The sequence below is a fragment of the Penicillium subrubescens genome (genome assembly GCF_028828155.1).
Source record: "Penicillium subrubescens strain IBT 31985 chromosome Unknown utg000004l_segment0_segment0, whole genome shotgun sequence".
Classification (NCBI taxonomy): domain Eukaryota; kingdom Fungi; phylum Ascomycota; class Eurotiomycetes; order Eurotiales; family Aspergillaceae; genus Penicillium; species Penicillium subrubescens.
The window spans coordinates 2,970,700-2,995,530 of record NW_026643154.1 but is presented as its reverse complement, the minus strand read 5'-3'; the positions used below and the strand labels follow the sequence as shown (position 1 = coordinate 2,995,530).

At 49.9% G+C, this 24,831-nt stretch overlaps 11 protein-coding genes across 11 annotated transcripts; 6 read left to right on the top strand and 5 right to left on the bottom strand.

The window, feature by feature from the left end:
- Positions 1-324: 324 nt before the first annotated feature.
- On the bottom strand, positions 325-2,195 carry N7473_006113 (putative MFS transporter; the record flags this gene model as incomplete). The annotated part of the gene is made up of 3 exons (XM_057152053.1): positions 325-991; positions 1,056-1,311; positions 1,367-2,195. 3 exons carry the CDS (start codon positions 2,193-2,195, stop codon positions 325-327), a joined length of 1,752 nt encoding a protein of 583 aa, XP_057009858.1.
- A 759-nt stretch (positions 2,196-2,954) lies between these two features.
- On the bottom strand, positions 2,955-4,185 carry N7473_006112 (uncharacterized protein; the record flags this gene model as incomplete). Its single annotated transcript, XM_057152052.1, has 4 exons — positions 2,955-3,091; positions 3,148-3,282; positions 3,336-3,995; positions 4,098-4,185. The coding sequence occupies 4 exons, from the start codon at positions 4,183-4,185 to the stop codon at positions 2,955-2,957; spliced, it is 1,020 nt and encodes a 339-aa protein (XP_057009857.1).
- A 618-nt stretch (positions 4,186-4,803) lies between these two features.
- N7473_006111 (uncharacterized protein) lies at positions 4,804-6,387 on the top strand (the record flags this gene model as incomplete). The annotated part of the gene is made up of 6 exons (XM_057152051.1): positions 4,804-4,876; positions 4,927-5,001; positions 5,065-5,411; positions 5,472-5,584; positions 5,651-5,801; positions 5,866-6,387. The coding sequence occupies 6 exons, from the start codon at positions 4,804-4,806 to the stop codon at positions 6,385-6,387; spliced, it is 1,281 nt and encodes a 426-aa protein (XP_057009856.1).
- A 482-nt stretch (positions 6,388-6,869) lies between these two features.
- On the bottom strand, positions 6,870-8,881 carry N7473_006110 (Maltose permease; the record flags this gene model as incomplete). Its single annotated transcript, XM_057152050.1, has 8 exons — positions 6,870-7,034; positions 7,087-7,195; positions 7,251-7,306; positions 7,369-7,742; positions 7,816-8,260; positions 8,311-8,486; positions 8,540-8,654; positions 8,738-8,881. The coding sequence occupies 8 exons, from the start codon at positions 8,879-8,881 to the stop codon at positions 6,870-6,872; spliced, it is 1,584 nt and encodes a 527-aa protein (XP_057009855.1).
- A 1,543-nt stretch (positions 8,882-10,424) lies between these two features.
- On the bottom strand, positions 10,425-11,603 carry N7473_006109 (uncharacterized protein; the record flags this gene model as incomplete). Its single annotated transcript, XM_057152049.1, has 1 exon — positions 10,425-11,603. One exon carries the CDS (start codon positions 11,601-11,603, stop codon positions 10,425-10,427), a length of 1,179 nt encoding a protein of 392 aa, XP_057009854.1.
- Positions 11,604-12,145: 542 nt separating this feature from the next.
- N7473_006108 (uncharacterized protein) lies at positions 12,146-13,219 on the top strand (the record flags this gene model as incomplete). Its single annotated transcript, XM_057152048.1, has 3 exons — positions 12,146-12,182; positions 12,245-12,968; positions 12,997-13,219. 3 exons carry the CDS (start codon positions 12,146-12,148, stop codon positions 13,217-13,219), a joined length of 984 nt encoding a protein of 327 aa, XP_057009853.1.
- A 176-nt stretch (positions 13,220-13,395) lies between these two features.
- N7473_006107 (putative tubulin-specific chaperone Rbl2) lies at positions 13,396-13,896 on the bottom strand (the record flags this gene model as incomplete). The annotated part of the gene is made up of 3 exons (XM_057152047.1): positions 13,396-13,497; positions 13,558-13,644; positions 13,732-13,896. 3 exons carry the CDS (start codon positions 13,894-13,896, stop codon positions 13,396-13,398), a joined length of 354 nt encoding a protein of 117 aa, XP_057009852.1.
- A 1,044-nt stretch (positions 13,897-14,940) lies between these two features.
- N7473_006106 (elongin A domain-containing protein) lies at positions 14,941-16,223 on the top strand (the record flags this gene model as incomplete). The annotated part of the gene is made up of 3 exons (XM_057152046.1): positions 14,941-14,998; positions 15,085-15,161; positions 15,261-16,223. 3 exons carry the CDS (start codon positions 14,941-14,943, stop codon positions 16,221-16,223), a joined length of 1,098 nt encoding a protein of 365 aa, XP_057009851.1.
- A 1,816-nt stretch (positions 16,224-18,039) lies between these two features.
- Positions 18,040-19,109, top strand: N7473_006105 (uncharacterized protein; the record flags this gene model as incomplete). Its single annotated transcript, XM_057152045.1, has 3 exons — positions 18,040-18,123; positions 18,180-18,429; positions 18,493-19,109. 3 exons carry the CDS (start codon positions 18,040-18,042, stop codon positions 19,107-19,109), a joined length of 951 nt encoding a protein of 316 aa, XP_057009850.1.
- A 273-nt stretch (positions 19,110-19,382) lies between these two features.
- N7473_006104 (60S ribosomal protein eL42) lies at positions 19,383-20,425 on the top strand (the record flags this gene model as incomplete). The annotated part of the gene is made up of 4 exons (XM_057152044.1): positions 19,383-19,385; positions 19,899-19,991; positions 20,099-20,283; positions 20,386-20,425. The coding sequence occupies 4 exons, from the start codon at positions 19,383-19,385 to the stop codon at positions 20,423-20,425; spliced, it is 321 nt and encodes a 106-aa protein (XP_057009849.1).
- A 1,620-nt stretch (positions 20,426-22,045) lies between these two features.
- Positions 22,046-24,400, top strand: hxt8 (uncharacterized protein; the record flags this gene model as incomplete). The annotated part of the gene is made up of 12 exons (XM_057152043.1): positions 22,046-22,105; positions 22,169-22,196; positions 22,256-22,317; positions 22,391-22,581; positions 22,656-23,084; positions 23,170-23,221; positions 23,299-23,308; positions 23,386-23,515; positions 23,619-23,758; positions 23,868-23,981; positions 24,065-24,170; positions 24,259-24,400. The coding sequence occupies 12 exons, from the start codon at positions 22,046-22,048 to the stop codon at positions 24,398-24,400; spliced, it is 1,464 nt and encodes a 487-aa protein (XP_057009848.1).
- Between the last annotated feature and the right edge of the window lie 431 nt (positions 24,401-24,831).

Here is a 24,831-nt window from a genome sequence, read left to right as displayed (position 1 = left end):
GACGCATGGTGGATGAGTGCTGGAGGCGAGGCTGGAGCGAGATCGCGACCTAAGGGCCCGCAACGCCAAGACATGGAGGATGCGCATACCATACACTACTCTATCTACTTCCACGACTAACTACAAGCGACTTTGCGGCTAATCTAGGTTGAATCAACTAGTCTCAAACAATGGAGTTGATCGGAGCCTTGGTATTAATCTGTATTTCTAGTTTGTGCTTTTTGCTAATAAGTTGGTATCTAACGCCACGCATGGTGTAAAGCAAGTATATGCAAGACAAATAACCGAGAAAAACGATAGCAAATATCCGTGCGCTCTTGGGCACTACTTCTCATCAGAATTCTTCTTCTCTTCAACGTTCGAAAGATCTGGCTCCGCTTGAGATGGGGGCATGGTTGGTTCCACAAGAGTCGATGTAGACTGGCGTTGCTCAATCGTCTCCTTATTTTCGGCCTCCTGGTCCTCACACTCCTGTGGTAGAGCTGCTTCAGCATCTCTTTCGGCCTGCTCTGCCTTTCGCTTTTCTTCTTCGATCTCCTCGGGCTCCTTCGGTCGCTCCAAGCCCCTATCTCGGATGAAGACACAAGCGAGGAAACAAACACCAATAAGCGGTACTTGCAAGATAAATACCGCGTGGGAAGCCTTCGTATATGCAAGCAGAATCGAGTTCCACTGAGCGTCGGTAAGTGTGGACCGCGACGGAAGCGAGTATGAAGATTGCGTCAAATAGGAAAATTCCGACGGAAGGTTTGCTCTCAAGGTAGCCTGCAAGATGGCAGCGGAGATTGCCAGACCGCATGCACCACCCATGCAGCGGAAGAAATTCCGATTTGAGATTGATACTGCACGCTGCGATTTGGTGCAGTGTGCCTGTAGTGCGACGAGAGTTGGCTGGAATGTAAAGCCAATGCCGATTCCGGAAATGCCGACGCAGACTGCAATGACAGCTGGGTGTGTGTCATGGTCGAAAAGTAACATTAAACCAGCACCCCTTGAAATATGTTAGTCTTGTATCGCGATCACTATGCCAAGCATCTTCTCGGGAGGGTACTTACAGTGTCCAGAAACCAAAGCCCGCCCAGATTATCTCGCCGTACCGCTTAAGGCGGGAAATATACTGTCCTGAGCAAATGGAAGCAATCGATTGACAGGCCACCATGGGCGCTGTCAAGGCAGCAGACACGATAGGGGACCAGCCACGGGCATTCTGATAGTAAAGTGGCAAGTAGTACAGATAAGCCTGGTAGACTGCTCCGAGGAGGAAGCTCTGCAGGAAGAGGGTGGTGATAACTTTGTTCTTGAAAAATTGAACTATATTCGTGTCAGTAAGAATCTCGAGTGGAGAACCAAAGAAAGAAGCACATACTGGGTAGCATTGGCAGCGCAGCGACTTTCCATTCGATGAAAACGAACGCGATGAAGGAGAGTCCTCCAATAACGAGCAGACTAATAACCATGGGTGAATCCCAGGGAAAATATGATCCGCCTCCAGAAATTGGGATCAGAAGGAAAATGATACCAATCGATGACGCCAGTACGCCATACCAGTCGATTCGACTAATGTTCTTGCGGAAACGGTCATTCCGTGCGTTATTCGGAATCAGGAAGTATCCAACAACGGCAGATAGCGCCGCCAAAGGGGAGATCATCCAGAAGAAGCCACGCCACGTCGAGCGCATAATGAACGCAGCAGCAATGAACGGTCCGATGATGTTTCCAACGCCAAGGGACGCACCCAATATGCCTTGGTACTTCCCACGTTGTTCCAAAGTGACTACATCAGAGACGATGATCATAGTCAAAGAGGTAACACCACCGCCAGCGACACCAGCCAGGCCTCGAAATACGTAGAACATGGCTGGGTTTTGGGCCAGTCCACAGAGTAGATCAGCAATACATAGCAAGATTAATGCAGATAGATAGACGACCTTACGACCGAAGATATCCGAGAGTCGGCCGTAAAGTACTGTGAACATGGTATTGGCGATTAAAGAAGAAGTGCCAGCCCATGAGATTGTATCCTGAGCACCAAGATCCCGGGCGATTGTAGGCAAAGTGACACTAATTCCATTTTGATCGACAAACGTAATCACCAGAGACGTTGCGAGGCCGGTAAAAACCACCATGAGCTGCCCAAACGGGAGAATATTCGTTTGATCGTGCAGAGCCTTCTCGGCCGCACGTTGCCGATTCATGTTTGTCCTAGCCCTAGTTGTGGGGACACTGATTGAGGCCGATCTGATTGGGCTCTGATACTTTTTGACTTGATGAATTCGTCGATCAAGAAGTATGGGCCAAGTTGGTAATAGGTCGGGGAAGGGCTTGGCGGAAGCTTAAGTGATGATAGCCACCTTAATATAACCGGTAATATTGTGGATGGCAATGGTGGAATGAGGGCATATCATATACGACAGATTTCAAGAATCATCAACGGAGATTTTTTTTGAATGTTGCGGTGTTCTAGTGTCATCCGGCTCATCGGCAATCTATTCTAGGCCTCGATTGGAGAGTTCTGCCGCTGCACAGAATTAGAGTCGGATATGCCTCCGACGCCAAAGAAAAAGTCCACCATCTTGTCCTAATCCTGTCTCGGTGGGAGGCGATCTTAAGCAGCGTCGGCTCAATTCCGCGTCAGCTTTTGTCCTGATTGGTCATCAAAGTGGGTCCATCAATTCGGATGTCCGATCGGACTGCCGATGCATCGTGGAATGCGAACCTGCCTGAATCAGGAATTTTCTACATCGCGATCGCACTTTTAACAGGCTGTTGGCTCCGAGGATACTAGCTGGGAAGCTATAATATCAAGCGGTCTGATATATGTACTTATTTTGGGTATGCTAAAGTGAATAGTCGCATCGATCGCCCAGAAAAGACAGGGATTCGGTGCTCGGATTCTTTTCCTTGAACAGGATCTAGACGTCGGATCTTCCGATCACACTGACAATGACGTGACATCACAGTGGAAATTTCATACCCACAAGCTCCTCACTCAAATGGTATAGCTTCTCTGCAGCTTCGAGGTTCACCGCGTGTGGTGCAGTCGGTGCAAATTGGCAGTCGCTGAGGTAAACGGCCGATGGATCGGAGACAGCTACGACAGGGTTAACAATGAGCTTTCAGAGAGAAGTCTGCTCGTCTAAAACTCACATTTCAAAGATGGATCAAAGGCAGCTACGAGCATAGTCGCAGCGCCTTGGTCGCCTGATTTCCAAAAGTTGCTAGTCTTGGACATAATCTCATTCCCACTATCGTCAAGGCCTCGACTAAGGCCTGTCCAGATTGCTGCATACTGTCAGTATTGATCGAGTCAACGCCAGTTAATGCCAGAAGCTTACATCCAGGATGCACACTATACGAGACAATGCCAGCAGATGCTAGGTGCTGAGTCAAGTAGACAGTGAACAAAATGTTGGCTGTCTTGGACTGTCCATACGCCAGCCATCCATTATACCCACCAGCAGAAGGACTAAACATAGGAGGCAAGCCGTCGGGGGGTCTTTCATCCACAGGCACTTCCTTGCCCTCGAAGTTATAGTCATGGAAGCGAAGAGGCGACAACCGATGGCCAGCACTGGTCACATTAACGATTCGAGTCGACCCGCTCTCCGAGGATTTCGCGGCATTCTTCATCTGATCCATGAGCAGGTTGGTGAAAAGGAAGTGCCCAACATGATTGGTACCGAACTGGATCTCAATACCGTCCTCGGTAGTCTCTTTTTCCAGCACCATCATGCCAGCATTGTTGATCAGGATGTCCACTCGATCGACTTGGCTTTGAATCTTCGATGCAGCGGCATGAATTGATTTTTGAGATGCCAGATTCAGGGTCACTGCTTCAATCGAGGTGGTTGGCGACAGCTCTCTGACCTTGTCGGCAACTTGTTGGACTTTGGCTTCTGTCCGCGACGCTAGAAACAATTTGGCTGGCTGTTGGCTCCCAATTGCTAATGCAAGGGCTTCACCCAAACTGTTGGGGCCGACACCAGTAATTACCACTGAGAAGTAAAGTCAATATATACACTTGACTGTTTTCACTGAGAAGTAAAGTCAATATATACACTTGACTGTTTTTCTTTGAGTCATGAGATATAACTGACCATTTCGCCCCCGGATCTGGTCGGCAAATGCGCTCGCAACGGAAGTTGCGGTGGTCTTCTCGTTGTACTCTGAATGCGTCGTAGCCATTTTAGCCCTCTGTTGCTGTCCTTTGCGAAATAGCTGTTCTCTATCCCCTGCCACTTCTTATCATCGAGACTATATTTATTGTCTTGCGCCGAAATCCGAAATACTTCAATTACAGCCCCGCAACGAATGTCGCGATCTATCACAGCCCCGCAAAGCAATCCATGCTACCAGCTCTCTCCACGGCACGTTAGCCTCGCGTTTCATATGTTAGGAAACATCCAAGCGATCGCGCGTGATAATCGACATTTCATAACTGCGGGGGGGATGCGGGGCATCACACACTAGTTACGCAGTTTCATCAACCTGGCTCGGAGCGATCCTGGGGCCCCGCAGGATTGCTCTCCACTTCTTACCTTGTGCCGCACAGCATGGCTGATCATTGGTGAGGGGAAATCGGTAAGAACGACCGAGCCCTCATTTGAGGACGTATTTGGTATAGTGCTCGGCAGTTATCACATACCTTGTAGCCGTTTGACTTGGGGTTATTCCAGGACCCATCGGAAATAAAGACCTCAGCGCAGTTTTTAGACTCAAGGATACCGCATTGTGCACATCTTTTGAATAATCAATCAAGAACAACTGCTTTACTTACGAGCACAAACACCCGAACATTGGAAGATGACAGTTCCTCAGCCATCAAACGGCTCAACAGCCAAGCCGACGGGAATCAAAGTCTTGATTGTCGGAGCTGGTACAAAAGTTCCACCTATATCCCTGATTGATAAATCTGACAAGAAAAAGGATTCGGCGGCTTGACAGCCGCAATTGAATGCCATCGCCAAGGGCACACGGTGGAGGTATACGAGTCATTTCCAGGTAATTCACGGACCATCCCAGCAGACACGGAGAGGCCATTCTAACTTGAACATGGATTCACAGAACTCAAGTCTCTAGGCGACATCATCTCCTTCGGCCCCAACGCAGGTCGCATCTATCGACGCTGGTCAAACGGAGCTATCGCAGATCGCTTGAAGCCGCTTAGTATCAATCTGGAGAATCACGGTTTCAAAATCCACAAGTGGACTGGAGAGCTCGTACACACACAGCGCACGCCCCCTGCCGATCCAGAGGCACCAGTTTTCAATGGCCACCGCGGCGAGCTGCACACGGTTGTGTTCAACTATGCCAAGGATGAGCTGGGTATTCCCATTCACCTTGGCCAGAGAGTCTCGAAATATTTTGAGGACGAGAATGAGGCAGGAATCATTCTTGATAATGGCGAAAGGGTCCGTCCTACCTTGTCTTGCTTTGGTGGCAGCGAAGACGACTGACAGACAGATTTCTAGATCACTGCGGATGTTGTTATTGGAGCTGATGGAGTACGCTCAAAGGCACGAGAGCTCGTTTTGGGTTACTATGACAAGCCAAAGTCGAGCGGATACGCTGTATTCCGCGCATGGTGAGCCCATCACAGTTAGAAGTCGGCCCTCCTTCTCGGCATCCCCGACTAATGAACTTGAACCAGGTTCCCAAACACAGATATGATCAATGATCCGCGGACAAAACATTTCTGCGAGAACGGCGATACCTTTAACGGCTGGATCGGACCTGACGTGCACTTCCTCTTCTCGACTATCAAGAACGGGCAAGACTGCTGTTGGGTTCTAACTCACAAAGTACATGACCCCTCCCCTTCTGACATGAGTCTCACAATCTGATATGCGTGCTCTCATTCACCAGGATGAAGCCGATATAGAAGAATCCTGGTCCTTCCCCGGCAAACTCGAGGACGTATTCAAGGTCATTCAAGGATGGGACCCAATCTGTAAAGCCATCGTGGAGAAAACCCCCGAGGTCGTTGATTGGAAGCTCGTTTACAGAGACCCGCTGCCTCGATGGGTAAGTGATCATGGGCGTATTGCTCTGCTTGGTGATTCAGCACACCCTTTCCTCCCTACATCCGCCCAAGGCGCGACACAGGCGATGGAAGATGGAGTGGTACTCGCTGTTTGTCTGAAGCGGGGTGGGAAGGCAAATATTCCAAATGCGGTACGTGCGTATCAGGAGATCAGGTATGACCGTGTGAAGGCCGTGCAGAAGACAGGTGAAACGACCCGTGATATGTGGCATAAAGCGGACTGGGATAAAGTTGCAAAGGACCCGGAATCCATTCAGATGCCCCGTGAGGATTGGGTCTTCAAGTTTGATGCTGAGAAGAATGCTGAGGAAACATTCGATGAGGTGGTTAAGCAACTGTCATGAAGTTTGTCATTAGGTAGATCAGTATAGATGCAGAATCTAGTAGTTTTCTTTGTTATACTTTATTCGAAATATTGTGTTGCTCCCGCGAAGGAAAATGAATAATCCAAGCAAGATTGCCTCCTTTCAGAATGGCACTTAGGTCTCAAGGATTGGCCGTATGGCATACTGGGTAATACACCTACGAAAACCACCAACTGTGCTAGGATTTTTTGGCCACCAAGCATCGTTGGAGAGAGACGTTATTTCCCGTCGACTTGATAATTTTTGCTACCATCTAGAGTATAAAAGATGGAGAAACCACGGCGTTCTTCTTATTTTCTCGATATTTTGGGTGGCATCAACAAACTCAGCCGAAACAGTCACCGAAACAGATCAAGCTCCAATTCATCTGTACTATAACCACGACAAAAACTAGCCTTGTCCCACAAATAATCATCCAACCTCGGTATCAGACACCCGACTGATCAAGTGATCAAGCCACTTCACGCCTTATTCTCGATGGTCTCTGTGGTAACCTTCTCAGAATCTCCGGAAACCCTGGCCTCACCGTCCGCCGTATTCTCTGCAGCCTTGAGTCTTTGTTCAAGTGCTACTGGACCAACACACTTGTAAGACGCAAACTTGCGGGCGGGAAGCCGTTGTTCGAACTATGATACCTTCTGTTAGTAGGGTTCTAAGGATGGGGTCATAGAAACATACCATTTCGTCAATTTCCTCGAGGGTGCGGCCTTTGACTTCAGGAAGGTAGAAGAAGATGAAAGCAGCGGCGACCAGGCAAGAGGGGAACCAAATGTACCCGTACTTCGGACTTTAAAAATGTTAGCATATTATCAGCTTCCTGACGATCAGCATTTGTAACTTACCCCCAATTCAAAGAGTCCGGATTGATGAAATACGGCGCGGTGAAAGTCGCCAACCACTAAATGGAGAAAATTAGCATTCGCATGCGTACAACAGTCAAGGAAAGTATGCTCCACTCACAGCTCCCAGGAATCCCATCGCTGCAGCAAGCCCAAACGTATAAGATCTCAGTCTCTGAGACGGAAGCTCTCCGCCCGAGACCCAAGCATAGGTCGAGACCATTCCGTTATACGCGAAAATAAAGATAACAGAAAGACCAACGATCGCTTTACCGGTGGGCTGAGTACCTGGGTGAATATTATATACGATCGCAATAATTAGCTGGCTGAAGCCGCAGATTATCAACCCAACTGTTAAGAAGAGTCGACGGCGTCCAATGCGAGTGATGACTGCAATGTTAATCAAAATGGCGACCACACCGAGCGCAGTGAGAATGCAGCTGTTCTCGAAGGCGTTGCCAACATTGGCCATTTCGAAGAAATAAGTTCCGTAAGCTAGAAAATACTTATTAGTGTCGATGTTGAGAAGCTTCGCACTTCGCAAGGAGGTAATGGACCCCGCGCTCACCAATCATGAACATGGCTCCAGAAGCGGCCTGCGTGCACACAGCCGCGACAGCTAGGATAGTCCGGCGCCGATCAACGGGGTTGGCAAACATGTCCCAAACCGAGACACCATTTGCAAGGTTTTGCTCCAACTCGATCGCAGTCTGGATATCCTCCATCTCTTTGTCCACGGTCTCCTGATCTAGCCTAAGCCAGACGAGCGCCTTGCGTGCTTCCTCGACTTTGTCGTGCTGGAGCAGCCAGCGAGGAGACTCGGGGATGAAGAACATGCCAGCACATAAGAAGGCAGGAATGATGAATATTAGTCCAAGGGGAATAATATAGCTATTCTTGCCGTCTATCTTGGCAGTGAAGTTGTCAACGATTGTCCCGAGGAGGGAGCCGAAGGAGGTCCAGAATTGGAAAGCGCCGAGCATGAGGCCACGGTAGCGGGCGGGAGAGCATTCCTGTAGTACATATCAGCGTCTTGAATTGATGAGTCTACATTATAGCTTACCTGGATGTACAGCTGGGAAAAGGTCATCAAGAAACCGTTTCCAAGTCCGATAATCAAACGGCCAGCGTAGAGACCGCCGATCGTGGCGTCAGTCATCATAATGATATTCGCAATGTAGATCACGAAAACCGCAATATACAAGGCGGTCTTTCGGCCGATATAGGTTGCAACGGGCCCTGTAGTTATTTTATCAGTTTGTACCCCAGTTAATTATGGCTACAAGTCATACCAGCTGAGCATGATCCCACAAAGGCACCCAGTGTCATGAGCGAGGATATCAGCTGTTGGCGCTCAGAGGAGATATTCCATCCAAGTGATGTGTTAGGCGATGGCTCTCCATAGACCTAGGCAAAAATATTCAGGGTCAGTGGTGCCACTCACCGGAGCAGTCAGGTCGACGATCCAACATCAACGAAATGGTACTCACCTTGAGAAATCCCACCATGGCTTGAAAACCTCCGATCAAAGTAAAGTCCACTCCATATTGGAACGGTGACATGGAAATCAGCGAGCAAGCCGCCAACGACTTCCAATGTAGCCGAAGGCCATTCTTCTCTTGGCTATCGCCCATGGTTCCGAAATATGCGTACTACGCAGAGAAGCTCTGTCCGAAAGACAGAATGTATTAAAAATTGAAGTATCGAGAGTCAGTCAAACACCAGACCCGCAAAGACAGCAAATCGTCTTTTTCTCCCACGAAGCCAGACCAGGGGTGTTTTTAGCAAGAAACACATCCCCAACAAGACCCCTTCATGCACCGCGTACACCTCGACACAGTCTTACCCAGGTCCTCTGTGGGGCCATGCGGAGTTGATTCAAGTCATGACAAGTATAGATCGGCGTAGTTCTGCCAGCATTCAGGATTGACTCTCCAGCTTCCCCGTGGGGAGGAGTCATGCTTGAACAAGGAGTGGGCTCATTGGTAGATGAGAAAAGCTGGGGGCGGGTAGATTCAACCGATAGAGCAAAGTGATGCAGGCTAAGTGATGGAGAGACACTCTTCCTGCTCGCTTCGGGAATTGAGTTACCTGCCTCACTGCCGAATTTTGCCACTTTTGTGTTGGCGAGATCTAGCTGCTGGTGCTGGGAGGGGTCGGGACTTGAGGATCGCGGGACTGGCCCCATGTCGTGGCGCTCGCGTGGCTTTGATGGATCTCCAAATTGGTCCTATAGTCTCAAATGCTTTCTTCTTTTCGAGCATGATGTTAAATTCGAGGTAGATGAGCTTTGACAAGGTCATTTTACGCGTGTGCTTTGTTGTGGGGAAGATCAGCAGTGCTGGTGCAGGATGTGGAGAAGGTCCCCATGCGAATTCCGGGGAAATGGAGAAGTATCCGCCGAGGACTTGATGCACTGGCTGATCATATCTTACAGTATTATTGTGCACACTATGGGGCCAGAATATAACCTCTTGTGGGTTAATATTGCGGAGTAGCGCATAGTATGCAAACGATCAAAGCCACAGGCGTCTCAAACATAGAACTTAAGAGTGCAATTCTTGAGGCGATCTTTCTTCAACCTATCCGTCAGGACTGAACCCTTTGCTAAGAATCGCCGCTCCACAGTTAAGTAGAGGTATCCCTTTCTCTTCCTACTGAGAAGCCGTGGTTTATAAGTGGGCCAGTGTAGGGGGCACAAGGATCAACATGCAGCAAAGTCAAGATAATCCAATAATTGGCATGGTCAAGCCAGTGCGAAGCACACGAATGGTATCTCATGGAAAATAAAAAGTAAGTAAGCAGTTTCCAACTGTCATGTCTCGTCATCATCGTAGCCAAACATTCCAAGTTCCTATTTATCCAGCTCGTGGGACAGCCATAAATCAAAATAGAGTTAGCTGAGCCCCAACGCTCAGTTTTTTATTGGATGTCCGTGCTGTAAATATCAGGGTTATTCTCAGATGCATCAACAAAGCAAGAGCAGGGTATCACCCAAACGAATGTTCCCCGGCCAAAATCCAGTGAATGTCAGACAGCAGTAGTTATCAAAATATCAAAAAGCTTCACGTCGATCGAAAGACATCATAAGCCTCTATGAGAGGAAGCAAAGAGGATTGTAGAATCTGGTAAAAAGAGCAGGCGAACAACGAAACAGGCTGGTATCATATTCAATGATTAGGTATTCGCGGGGCCAATGGGAACCCCTAACCCTCCAGTGGCCCAAGCATTCTGCATAACACGTGCATTGAGGGCATTGACTGTATACCCGCCGTCCTCAGGAACCTCGTTATTACTCCCATCAGGCGCATTTGAGGGTGCAGCACCAGGATGTCTCGGAACAGCGGCCTGCTCGTGCATGGCATGATGACCCATATAGCCCGGTCCAGTGACATTGCCCTGGTTTGGGAAGAAGCTCTGGTTAAGGGAGCCGCAGGTCGTACAGGTAAACTCGATCTTGAAGTTGGTGAGAACCATCTGGGGAACCCCTGGGTGGTCGTTCCGCTGGGCATACCCAGGTGGTTTCGGATGCTCTGGTGGTGCAACGGACAAGGGAGTAGCTGTTGTGTATCCCACCCCTTGCTGTGAGATTATAGGACGGGTATCGTTGCTGAGTGCGGTTTGACTGGGTGTTCCAATGGATGCTGGTTGTGGAATTTGGGGAGGTCGGACAGAATGAGCAGTTTGGGGTGGTTGTAACGGTGGTGCAGCTACAGGGTCTGGAGACCCGGCAGCGTTGACAGAGGCTTCATCCATCAGTGAAGGTGGAAGATGGTCTGGAAGCCAGCGAGTTTCTGAGATATCTCGGTATGATGGTCCCGGTTCGCCTGGCGACTCAGCCAGGGACGGCCCGGGCGACTGTTCACCCGTACTCATATCCATATCCAAAGTATTTTCGCCTTGCATATCAGCCTGGCGCGGTTGCAATTTAGTCAATGCGCGTTGTGCTTGTCTCATGGAGATATCATATCCGTGGTAACGTTTGACGGCGTCCACCACGTCCTGGCCTTTGATTCGGCTCTTCATATCGAAGAGCTTTGGAATTTCACTCAGCAAGAAGCGTACATGCGAGGCTTCAGATCGTGCTGGTGTTGCAGCTGGTGAATCAGCACTTCTTCGGCAACTATGGCTATCTTGAAGGCTGGTAATATAGGTCGCGTTCTTGTTTGAGCGACAAACAACACGAAAGTAGCAATTGGCCGAGGATCGACAACCAATCACCACACTCTTCTTATTGCTTCGAATGACACGAAGCTCCCAATGCTGTCGGACAGATATACTTCGAATCACCGTCTTGAACTCCTCCAAGGACGAGAAGCGCTGGCCCGCATGGAGTCCCGAGTACATCTCCGTCATGTTGGCGACAGGAAAACCACGCGCCGCTGTAAGATGGGTAGAAACGACCGAGCCACTGAGACGCTCGTCACAGCTACTTGATCGACAAGTTCCATGAGGTTGCAAGCCGCGCAGCGCAATGGTCCTGAGGTCACGAGGGGAAGGACGCGCGGGTCAAATGCGGAGCGCGGCGTAGTCTCTCAGCCGGTCATCATAGAAGTCAATAGGGGGGAGCGGTGGAGGAACAGACTACAGTACAAGCTTTGAATGTCTCAAATGTCAAATGTCTGGGGGAATGGGGGTAGACTTTCAAATTGGAGAGAGACAGCAAGTGGGATTGCGGGTCGCGGCGCGGGTCTCTTGCTGGGCACAGGAATGTCTGGGGAAAGCAGCTGTGCATTCTCCGCCAGACCGCTCGGCTTCACTTTTCTGATTCCTCCCCCTCACCAGTGCCACAGCCTCGCCGATCGCCCTCGCTGTATTGATCTCGGACGGCCATCTAGTCCTAACTTGACGCTTACCATAGCTACTGCAATCCTATTATTCACGACTTTGATCCCAAAATGGCCTCCTACGGGCTGTTAGGCCAGCCAGAAGAAGGTCAGATCTCATGCCAATCCCATACCAACCAGCTCTCAGGGCTAACATTCCAGTTGTCACAGACGGCCTCCACAAGTCGCGTCTCCTCAACGTCGAAGAAAAGCCCTTCAAGCGCATCTCCAAACGTCTTCTCAACCCAGACTCGCTCGCCGTCTCCAACGCCTCCCTCCCACTCACTCCTCCGCCCGACGAATCCGACGCCGATGCCGTTGCAGGCCCGGACGCCAAAAGGCAAAAGCGTCTTGAAGACTGGCGCACGTTTCGCGAAGATGTAACCCTCGACTTCGCCGCCTTTGAAGGCAGTATTGCCCGGATTCAGTTCCTCCTCAACAGCAACGAGGCCGAGCGCCAACGATACGCAACCGAGAAGCTGGCCATCTTGGACACAATGAAATCTGTCCGCAAGAACACAACCGAACTCCGCAGTCAATTAGACGAGGCACAAAGGTTGCTCGCTCTGCGCAAGACCTATGATGACCTCGCGGACAAGATTACGAGCAACCGCCTGCTGAAGCCGCGGGAGGACCAGCAGGCGAACTTGCAGAAACTGCAAATGGAGATTACGGAGCTGGAGAAGGAGAGCAAGGACTACGCGACGACGTGGGCAGATCGGAGAGAACAGTTTGGTCGGATTGTGGAGGAGGGAATGCAGCTCCGCCGCTTGATTCGCGATGAGAAGGAAGAAGTCGAGCGACGAGAGGGCATGCAGGAGGGTGAAGATGGCGATGAGGGCGATGCTACCTCCAAAGGCAAGCCCAGTGCTGCCAACAGCCCTCTCCCCCGAGGGTGAGAGCATGACCTCGTCACAACACAGCCAGGACGAGGGTGGCCGGTTACAGGTTGAGAAGCCCTCCGGTGCAACGGGGGCTGCCTCTCCACTTCGGCAGGCCATCAGCGCAGAGGGTGAGAATGGGTCTTCGGATCGGGAAGATGCCAACATGGCGGACGAGGGAGAGATTACTGCTGAGGATGCAGGAGAACAATCGGATGAGCTCGAGGAGGGTGAAGAGCCGGATGAGAGAATGGATATCTCCTGATGAGGATCTACGCATGTACATTAACTATTGGCCCTGGAGTGTTACGGTCTCGGTCGGGGGGCGTTCTATTGGGAAATTTTCTTGAATACATTCAATCGATAAGTCAGATATTGCTGATCAGCCTTTGGGTATTAATTCTTTTTTCATCGCTCGGACGTTAATCAAAATAGCTCAGTTCAAGAGACCTCGCGCTCTGCGGTCTTGGCCTGTGCGATGGCCTCCTTTGCGGCGGTGATATGGGCCACATTGCTCTCAGAGCCCTTGGCAGCTTCCTCAGCCTGGAGATGACAGTCAATATACCTCCGGTCACGTAAAAGAAGGAGATTTGAACAACTCACGATGAGGGACTGCAGTTCCGCCACAGTCTCGGCGAGCTTCTTCTTCAAAGAAGGGAACACCTTCTTGGTCTCCTCCAGAGCCCGGTGCTGTTCAAATTAGCAATTACTCATATTTGTCGCATTATAAATGGATATCGAAGAGAAACACTAGCTCCCAGAGGAAATCAGACATACCTCCTGCTGCAACAAATACTCGCGATTCTCATCCTCACTCTTGTCGTTCTCAAGCTTCTTGATACGCTCAACCTGCTCCACTGCCTCGCGGTGATAAGAGGCCTCCTCCTTCACCAAGCGAAGGACAGAGGAGGTGTTGATCTCAAGCTGGGAGCGGGGAGGCATTGTGTTTGACCTAGATGATTGTCAGAGTTGGGTTTGAAGCCATTGCAGTGGAAGCAATGTTGTATTTGTGACGTCACAAATTGAGATCTGATAGAATCGCAACTTGGGGAGATCACAGGTCTCATCTCAATGGTTCGTATAGCTCCCAGGGCATGCATATCCAAAATCATCATGGTATGGAGAGAGAGGGGCAGATGGAGCTGGACTTGGTGAATTACAACCCAGGCCAATTTTTGGGGCTCGGACATGGTTCATAGAGTAGAGGGTAGACAGAGTGCATATTGAGGAACAGGATCATACCTTTTCGTTTCTTGAAGATTCTCTTTTCAAGTGGTTTAACGGGTTGTCAAGAATTCCCCAGCGCAGCCCCTCATGATGCTATCAGCTATCTGTTTGCTTTGTTTGTGAGATGTACGTCACGTGGGATACGGTCAGTCACCAGTTGGTCGACGAGGGGGAATATGTCAAGTGCAGAAAAGATGGAATTTAGTCCTTACTATCTGATTAGAGAATATCAAGTCGTGGTGCTAAATACAGTCGGTCTTTATTTAGTTTAAGACGGCCTTTCGATATAGAGACCATCGATAGTATTTCTTCAAGTACTACTACTGCCACCAGTACGTCATTCTAGGCTACTCCGACATACCCTGAAAGCCATCAAGCTATTTTCGCTACATTCATAATTTGCAAAATGATTTCCGCTCGATTCTTTCCATCCAAAGCCTAGTAGAATCTATATAGTACAGATATAGATATGCAATTGAGCCAACGAAGCATCAACACCTCTCGCATTGCCTCCGCATTCCGGCCAATTAGCTCCCGCATGTAAGGCCAATGCTCCGCCCGCTGTGCCTCAGGCCTTCCTGTTCATCCCGATGACCGCAGCACCAACCCCAGCCCCGAGTCCACGACTCGATCGACGCCCTCGATAGATCGATCTATATACCACCAGATCATTCTCCCGTCCGGTTTCTCACTTCGCTCTCATTCAATGTCACCCTTGCTATTACAGAGCACGCGGTCGATTTCTATACCGTCCTAGCCATGCCGGCCCTATCGCTAAAACACCTGGCTACGACCACGGCAATCAAGCATGTCAAGTGTGAGTGCATTGAGCGAAAGAATAACCCAGCAGATTAACATGATAATATCCGAACTATATCGCTAATTCTTCTGGTCTCTATGCAGTGCTCACAGACATCGGGAATCTCCCGTATACCCTCGTTCGTCCCATCCTTATGAAAGTCGACAATCCAGAGAAACTGGTACGTTACGAGCCCACCGCGAAACAACGAAATACATTCCTATATACCCTTTCATACAAAAGAAACCCCCAACTGACATCTCACCCCATCTCTAAATAGCATTCAATGGAACTCCTATCCCCGCAACTCGCCGAAGAAGACCAAGAGATATGGCTCGAACTCATCAAGCGCGACATCCCCCGCTGGAACACCTACGATCTCCCCAAACACACAAACCGCTGGTACGAAGTATACTGCGACCTCCAAGCCGAAGTCCAGCGCGAACTCGACGCCGACGCCGCAAAAATGAAAATGGCCATTGACGGAATCAAATCCGAGCGAGCCCAACTCCAACCAAAAGTCATGAACCAATTGCCCAGAGGCGCACGCCCATCTCGTCCGCGAGTTGCGTCAAGAGGTCTTTATATACCTCGGTCTGGTGGACTTACGGCGCCGGAGGCTAAGAAGAAGGCGGCTATTTTTGCGCCGCAGAAGAGGAATACGGCGCTTGCGGTGCCGACGAAGCATCTCAGTACGAGGGCGACGCAGATTAAGAAGGCGCCGCGGTCGCTGATTGAGGAGCATCGGCGGCCGGTGGAACAAGCTACGCTCCGGCGTGAGCATCATCTTATTGCGCCCGGGCGGGTGCCTTTGCCTGGGAGAGCGGCTTCTGCGTCTGCTCGTCCGGCACCTGATCTACGGGTTTCGTCTTCGCTGGCGGAGCGGGAGGCGAGATTGAAGGCTATTCAATCTGGAAAGCCATTGCCACAGAGGCCAAATGCATCATCATCCTCATCATCGGCTGCGGCTGCTGCCACGGATAATACTTATAATTCTCATGGCTCTCCTGCCTCATCTAGGGAAGCTCCTTCGCCGGTCAAAAGGGCTATCCCCAAGCGCAGGGCGACGTCTCCGCCTCCTCAGATTCCCTCATCATCACCATCCAAACCATCGAATTTTGATGGTCCATCTGCTAGTAGAGCAGAAAACTCTGGGTCTGAACCCACTGCCCGTCCAGCTGTCGTCCGGAAACGAACAGAGGTCGATATCTTCCTTCGACCGAAGAAGAGGAGAGTAGTCTGACATTTGCATTTTCTTTCCTTTCCCTTTAGCGTGTCTTTTCCTGCTTTTGGGCCTCCTTTCCACTGGCATCTGTACATAATGCATTTTCCCCGGCGTTCACTGGGGGCACGGAATTTTATTTAGGTGATCCTGATCATTGGATATGGGGCCTTGGATATCAATTTCTTGGACAGTGGGATGGAATCTTCACCGCACATCTTGGGGATCTCTCTTGGGATAATTTTGATGCATTCATCATATCAAGCGTAATCTTCGTCTCAGCAATAGAAATGTGTACTTGATGAGCAACAAATTTGTGGCAATCTTCATCTTCGGGGAGACACGATTTACCAGGACATTCTTTTCGCAAAAAGATGCCAACAGGCGCAAAGCATCCTGCCCATACTCATCAAAGGCCTCAAATCCTACCAAGTCTACCACCCTCCACGATATGGAAATGCCCGGCCTCGAGGAAAACAAAGTGCACGGCTCGAATGCAAGCGGTTCCGCACGAGAGCAGCAACCTCAATTTTGAATCACATTGCTCAAAGTAAAAATGGTATCTTAACATAGGGTAGGGGAGAGAATAACTGATTACATCGCGTCGCATCCACCACGGAGGGCGAGGACAAGGTGAAGCGTAGCGCCACCCTCGAGGTTGTATTCAGCCGCCGTTTTGTCGTCCGCCCTAGCAGTAAGAAGTGAACATGTTAGCCGGGGGCGATTCTCATCAAAAGACACGAGTGATTGAAGAGCTAGCTCTCTTTGTGTATGGGAAATGGCGGGGAAACGTACATTTGCTTGCCGCCGAAGATAAGTCGCTGCTGAACTGGAGGGATACCCTCCTTCTCCTCGACGCGCTCCTTTATACGGGAGACCTATTTCCACCAAGGAATGTCAGTCCGTGTAACTATTAGGTATGTTGCACTCGGAGCGCAGCTGATTGTCGGATCGTCCGATGAAGCCTTTCCGGCGCGAGGTTCTCGTAGGTATACGGGCGTTGTGAGTCTCACCTTGTAATCAGGCTCGATATCGAGCTCGATCTCCTTGCCGGTGAGTGTGCGGACCCTTGTGAGTGTAAAATGTTAGTTGCCAAGCTGCTCTGGTGTTTCCTTGTCTCGGGCCGGCGATGATGCAATTGTAGGGCGCGGGACCAGAGCGGAGCCACCACTTACTTGATCAACATGGTGATGGTGCGATGGGTTTGGATTCAGTGGTAGAGGAGATGTAGGTAGACGGGTAGATCGCTGTAATTGTAGTGTCGGTGATGACAGGAGTCGTGAGTGTCAATGAGGGTCTGGAAGGGGAGGAAGAGAGAGCCGCGTTGGCGGGGTTTTGGTGGGGCCAATGGCCTTATTGCCTGATTGATAATGAGGCTGGGTAATCCTTCTTCTACAGTTGTATAGGCGACTTTCTTTCATTTCGGTAAGAGGTGATTTAAATACTTTAAATGACTACTTTGTGATCTTGCATGCTTGAAATTCTCCCTGTTCCTAACCAAAACCGGGCATAATGTCTGCAGCCAGCGCAGTGTCGATTGTTGTGCAAACTCTTCTAATTTGGTGCCTTTGGTATGTCTAAGTATTGGAAAGTAGAAAATTGCTGGGAAATATTTCAAGAAAAGATAGAATAATAAAACTAAGAACATGCCCGGTAGGTATATCTCGTGGGATTTCCCTAATATTCGCGTTTTCCGTCTTGCATGCCCGCCACATAGGACGATCGGCGCCAGCGCAACCTACCTCCACCAGGTACCGATATATATCCGTGGGGTTGGTTTATCAACCCTGTTGCCATAGGTATTCAACAACAACACAACTCACTGGAAACACCGATTATGACCATTGAAACTCATCAAGAACCCGCACTAGTACAATCTAATGTGTTCAAGCAGTTGATCATCGCATGTGAGAACGACGCGGTAAATTCCTTGAACCCCCACACTGGCATCGATGACCCGACTGACCGACCTCACAGGAAAAAGTACAACAAGCTTTTGAAAAGCACCGATCAGCCCGGAACGCAAAATTCAAGAATCTCATTCTCAATCCCAGCTTTCAACAATGGCAATTCGACGAGATCCTGCACCAAGTCCTCGAGGCCAAACAGGGTCTCACCCAATATGTCGACCCGAGGAACAATCTATCCCTTTGGTCTCGACCCCCACGACATATCCGGGAATTGATTGATGAAATACAGCAAATTCTTGCACCGATAGCAGGACCCTGTGAGTCGTGCCGGTTCGGCCATACAGGGTAAACAATGGAGCTAACGCGGGGCTATGCTATAGGCCTTTGGCTCACCCCTTCGGACCATCTCCATATGACTACGCTGGAGATGCTGCCAGCACGGACTCTCGCCGAGGTGAACGAGCTTGAAAAGTTCCTTAAGGAGAACACGTCCTTGCAAGATATTGTCAACTACACGCTAAGTCACCGTGCTCGGTTGGTACGCCCGATTGTCAGCTATGATGCTTCGGCCTTGGCCTTGAGCTTCATCCCTGCTGTGGAAGACAGGGATCGTGAGGTCGATGGAAAGTCAAACAAGAGCTACTCGTATCAGTATCTACGCAGTGATCTCTATGATATCGTGACTGAAGCTGGTTGCCAGCTGGAGGCACGGTACACGGTGCCATCAGCCCATGTCACAATTGCACGATTTGTGCGCCCAGTTGGATGGTCTGAGAGGGAGTCTGGAGGGTCTGATCTCTTTCACAAAAGGGCTCAAGAGCTGGTCGCTACAATCGAGGATATCAATCAAGAATTGAGATCAGATCATTGGAAGCGATTTGGTGATCCGTCGCGAGGCGAGTGGGTAGTAGGACAGGAGAAAGGATTGGAGTTGATGAAGGGACGGTCCTGGTATGGAAAGGGTGAAAGTATCATAATTGGCAAGGGTTTCCAATAAATTATTGCCCACTTCATTCTGCAATAATAGAATGAATGGTCCCATCATTTTTTAGTTTAGTAGGTTAAAGTGTAGCTTCCCAATCGGGCAATGCGGCCCTCTGGATATGATGACTCATCCTCAAGTCTTGGCGGGGTAACCCAATTAGGCTAAGCGCATGACCGAATAGGGCACTAAGCGAACGAAATCCCACAACCACACTTGTCCGCTGGTTCTTCTCCGACAAGCGACAATCCAACGACCACCACCTCGCTATCCGGCAACCCAGTCAAAATGGTAAGGCTATTTACCCTCTGTGCTTCAGGTTGCTGTGCCATGAAGTCTTGATCGATCGAAAATTGTTCCGACGTCGTGGAGATATTGTGGGAATGGGAAGATACGGACTTGTGTGGCCGAACTCGACGCCGTGAAAGTTGACGACCGACCGATATTCGCCAACACTGCGGATTTACCGTCCACCTGGAAATATTACCGGAATTCCCTGAGAACGCGACACGATATCTAACCCATCGACCAAGTTGGAAATGCGATCGGGAGGCCAAGACCGAACGCGAGCACCGCACGATGGAGGGGACGGAATCTCGAAAATTTCACGCAACCGAGAACAATCCTGCTCCACGAGTCCGTCAACATCAAGAAATTCTTTGTCGAGATCACTTTTGTCAACAAATAAATCTCCGCGACCGCAACATTTTCGAAGATCAGACCCACAAGACACAAGCAACCTGCACTGGCACATTTTCTTCACCTTCGCACGGACACTAGCTCACGAATCTCTCTCGCGAATAGGTCAACATTCCCAAAACCCGCCGGACCTACTGCAAGGGCAGGGAGTGCCACAAGCACACCCAGCACAAGGTCACCCAGTACAAGGCTGGCAAGGTGAGAACCGATCCCCCTCCCGCTGTTCGAGGCCGCGGTCCACACCGTACTGCCGTCGACCGACACACAGAATAACAACTCTAACGTGCGATTCCAAAAAAAAATAGGCCTCCCTGTACGCCCAGGGTAAGCGTCGTTATGACCGGAAGCAGAGCGGTTACGGTGGTCAGACCAAGCCCGTCTTCCACAAGAAGGCCAAGACCACCAAGAAGGTTGTCCTCCGCCTCGAGTGCACTGCCTGCAAGGCCAAGAAGCAGCTCGCTCTCAAGCGCTGCAAGCACTTCGAGCTTGGGTATGTTTCATCTATACTTTCGACCGCATCGGGGGATTGGATCCGGTCTCCTGGATTCTTAATATGGACCTCTGACTAATGACTTTTTTCTCTCCTCTACAGTGGTGACAAGAAGACCAAGGGTGCTGCTCTCGTCTTCTAAGCGTTCGATTTCCTTGTTCGGCTTCTGGGTTTCCTGCATTGCACAGACACTCCGCTGTTTTTGTGGAGGTCATATGATGGTGGCAATGGAAAAATGAAATAGGAATTCATATCTTCAAAAACAACTCGATGACTACCTGATACGAGTCTTCTTCTTTTCTACTTGCCTTTTCCACATGGTAAATCCCGCTGCTTTGGTAGGGGTCCCTAAGCTTGATGTGGATGTCTGTTGTCTGGCGTTGCACTCTTTTGAGGCCCAAATTCGTTGCGATTGACCCGTAGACCACTGGTGCGACTGGCATGTGGATTTCCACATCTCTCTTTTGTAGAGATCATGCCTGTGTACTATTCATCTAGGTGATGGCTGGCAGATGAAAATGAGGCCTTACAGCCTGGTCCTCCTTTGTGTTGTAGACCTTGCAGCAGAGTGTCCACAGACTTCCTCCTACTCCTGTGGTGAGCATGACATCGTGCCCTCCTTTCTACATAGTTTCTTTTGGCTTTGAAAGAGTTATAACGACTGCTGGTATAGTATGACTAAGGTAGGACTTGATCCCGGCCTCATGCAATAACAAGAAGGAAGAACAACCTTAGTCTAGCCTGAGACAAGATCATCATTGTGTGGATTAGGAAGGACCAACGGCCCTTGGAGAAGTGGACCCTTGAGTGACAGGCCTGTCAAGTTGATGTTTATTTTACGTTTGAAGCAACAATGAGCCATTAAATTTCCGTTCAGTGTGATGGGTGATCACTGCCTGTCAATGTAATTCGGTATTTCCAACAAGGGTCCTGTTCTAGTCTCCTTAGCCGATCCACTTTTTCATTCTTCGTGATGGCGGGTTTTCGCCTAAAGAAGCACTTGAACAGCAAGGAGAAGAAATATCCCTTGACCTCATGCTTGGTACTATAATTTTTTCCTGTATAAGTAACACCGACCTCTACAACCAAGCCACCGCGCTCATCGACTCCTCAACTCGGAAGGATTCCAACATCCTAACTCACCAACTCACCGTGATTTCTAATCGCAAGCAAAGTAAATATCTCCCCACGCCCTTTTACCCGTCACACAACCACAGACAGGCCAATCATGACTCCGTAAAGAAAGACGAGTCATCCGGTTCGGACAACCCCCCGCACTTTGTCCTCCCCCCACGCCAAGCAAATCCCCCAAACTCATCAATGCACAAGCATCTTGCCCCGGGATTTCATTCAAAAGCCACGCGCTATCTCAAAGAGGCAATCCCGAGTCAATCATCTCGCCATTGAAGAGCGCTTACTCGACGAATCCTCAGTGCAAAACCCAGTTTTTGTCTTGTCTCGTATCGTCGGCGCATCTCGACCCGTCCACCCCCGCATCCCCAGCATATCATTGCCAACTCGGCCGATCTCCGAGCCAACTCGGCCGTCTTGTTAGGTTGTACAGACATCCTGTGATCCTTCCTCGGTTGCTCGGATGAATGCCGCTGGCTGTTGCTAGATAACAGAGCTGGACATCCTGGTCGTTCTGGTCATTCTGCAGTCTGCTCTGGCAAACGTACTAGACTCCTGGACTAGTCTAGTCATCTTCTAACCTTTCCTGGGCTCGCTTGTATTGGATTTGTCTGTCAGACCTGTTTTCATTATGGCGATGTGGTATTCGCTGGGTATTGCGTTCTTCGCTGCCATCGGCACTTTTTTGTTTGTATGTGCATGTCCTTCGAAGTTGTAGAATTGATCTTTGGGAGCTGGGCTGATCTGGACGCAGGGGTTTGATACGGGTATCGCGACGACGAGTGAGTAACCTGGTCTGTGTGAATCGGAGGGTAGTGCAGAAGACTAATACTTGCTCCAGCTATTGCACACCAGAGTTGGATTGATTATATGCACAAGCCTTCCCATGGCTTGACAGGAGCTGTATGTCCCACCCAATCACGGATCAATGGAATTCTATCTACCATCGAGTCCACCCTGACTAATTACTCTTCAGGTGGTGGCCGTGTATATCGCCGGCGAGGCCGGTGGTGCCCTAACACAGACATTCATCGGTGATAAACTCGGGCGCATCCGGTTCATGCAACTGATGTGTGTGATCGTGACCATTGGCACCGTCATCCAGACTGCCTCTATCAACATCGGCATGTTCCTCGCTGGCCGCGTGCTAGCCGGCTACGCAGTTGGGTAAGTCCCCCATCCAGCAGTTGATACTCGAAATCAACGGCCTCATTGCACCCTGCTAACTACAAACCATCCAGCGGCATGGTCGCCACAGTGCCCATCTACCTCAGCGAGATATCCGACCCACGCTTCCGCGGTCTGATCGGTGGTATCTCCGGCTGTGGCATCTCCTTCGGTACCATGGTGTCCAACTGGGTCGGCTTCGCTTGCAGCTATGCCTCCTATGGTCCCGTGCAATGGCGTCTCCCATTGGGTATCCAGATTCCCTGGGGTGTGATCATGTTCGTCGGCTTGGCGACGTTCATGCCCAACTCACCGCGTCAGTTAATTCGTAACGGGAAGATTGAAGAGGCCCGAAACGAGTTTTCGCGCATTCGACGTGGCGTGAATCTGCATGAGGTCGAGGAGGAGTTTGTGCAGATGCAGGCGCAGATTGAGTATGAGATGGAGAGGGAGATTAAAAGTTATCGGGAGATTTGGAAACTTTTCCGTCGTCGGGTGTTGGTGTATGTATCACTTCATGTTGGGGGGAAGTGAAGCAGGGAGACGGGTTGTTGTAGCGTATCAGTGACTGACCGACTTCGATGACAGATCCATTGCAGTGCAGACGATGACTAGTCTGACTGGTGTCAATGTAATTCAGGTATGTTGGTCTATACCCCGCTACGACACTGAACGATCCACTCTAAGAACATTATGCTAATCTTTCTCCCCCCGCAGTACTATCAAAGTGAGTATCGCCTATGCTGATCTCTGATATCTCATAACTCCGATTAGTAGAAACCAGGAACTAAATCCAATCTGCAGCAATCCTGTACAAATCTCTCGGCATCGACTCGCACTCGATTCTCGCCCTGGCCGCCGTCTACGGCACCATCGCTTTCTGCTCCAACGCCATCACCACAAGGTTTCTGACGGACCAGTGGGGCCGCCGCAAGTACGTGACCCGCCATGCAGATGTGGAGCATAGCATGAAGCACCTGAATCATGAGATCGGTATTGGCTTCATTCTAGTAAATCAAAACTGACAAAACGTATAGGATGCTGATCACCGGATTGGCGGGTATCGTTCTCATCGAGATCTACGCCGCTGTCATGCAGCGCGAGTTCCAGAATACGAATAACCGGGTCGGCAAGGGCTTTGCTATTCTGGGAATTTACCTCTTCGTCGTGTGCTACTGTAAGTGGACCAAGGCCGCTGGCTGGCCAGGATCTGGGGAATGATGAATCAGTTTCTTGGGACAGTGTAGGTTTGTGCATGGATCGCTGACTCATGGGCTTCCTTCTAGATGGTATGCTTAACAGTACGACCTGGCTGTACGGCGCAGAAGTCCTGCCCATAGCGCTAAGAAGCAAAGTGATGGGTCTCGCAGCAGCGTCACACTTCATCGTTAATGTTGCCAGTAAGAGAGCCTTTTCACTTTCAGCCCTGAATCTGACCTCAGATTGATATGATAATGATCGCTGATGCAAATTCCCAACATAGTCACCGAAGCCGGACCGAGCGCTTTTGCTACTATTCACGAGAATTACTACTACGTGTTTGTAGTATGCTCGGCCTTTTTTCTTGTCATTGCATACTTTTTCTTCCCGTATGTATCCCCATCACTTTATTTCCCTTACTACCGCCTCACGGGACGGGACGAGACGCATTTACTAAAATCTTACACATCTGTGTAGTGAAACCAAGCAAAAGACTCTTGAAGAAGTCGCCGCTTCCTTCGGCGACCGGGTTGTTCTGGCTGAGCAGGCTCCTAAGCGAGTCTCTGTCACGGGAAAGGCCGACCACGTCGAAACAGTCGGTGAGTCTTCGTCGGCATAGTTGCAGACTCCTTCATTCTACGATAGAATGGTGAGCCTATCTCGTCGAGGTGGATAATTGTACACGCAGTCGTGGCGAGATTGATATAGCCCCAGGCTGCCGCGTTTACCAGGTCCAGCTGGGTATGGATGGTATACGCAGATAAATATACTTACTAGCAACGAAGCACTGAGACTCTCAACAGAGCTGCCATAAGCTCCTGGTATCCACCTAAATAACAAGTATGCACAAAAAAAGTGCTCACCGTATTAAGTAGGAGTACGAGAGGTGCCTGACTAAATGACACCTTCCTAAACAAGGCTGTGAGGCTTGTTGCCCTTCCCGCTTGATCCCGACAGCCGCATGACGTCATCATCATCAACGGCTGAGCGCCTTGCATAATAACACTGTACTCAAAAGGTACAATTTCAAGGCCTTTCATTGTAATAGTT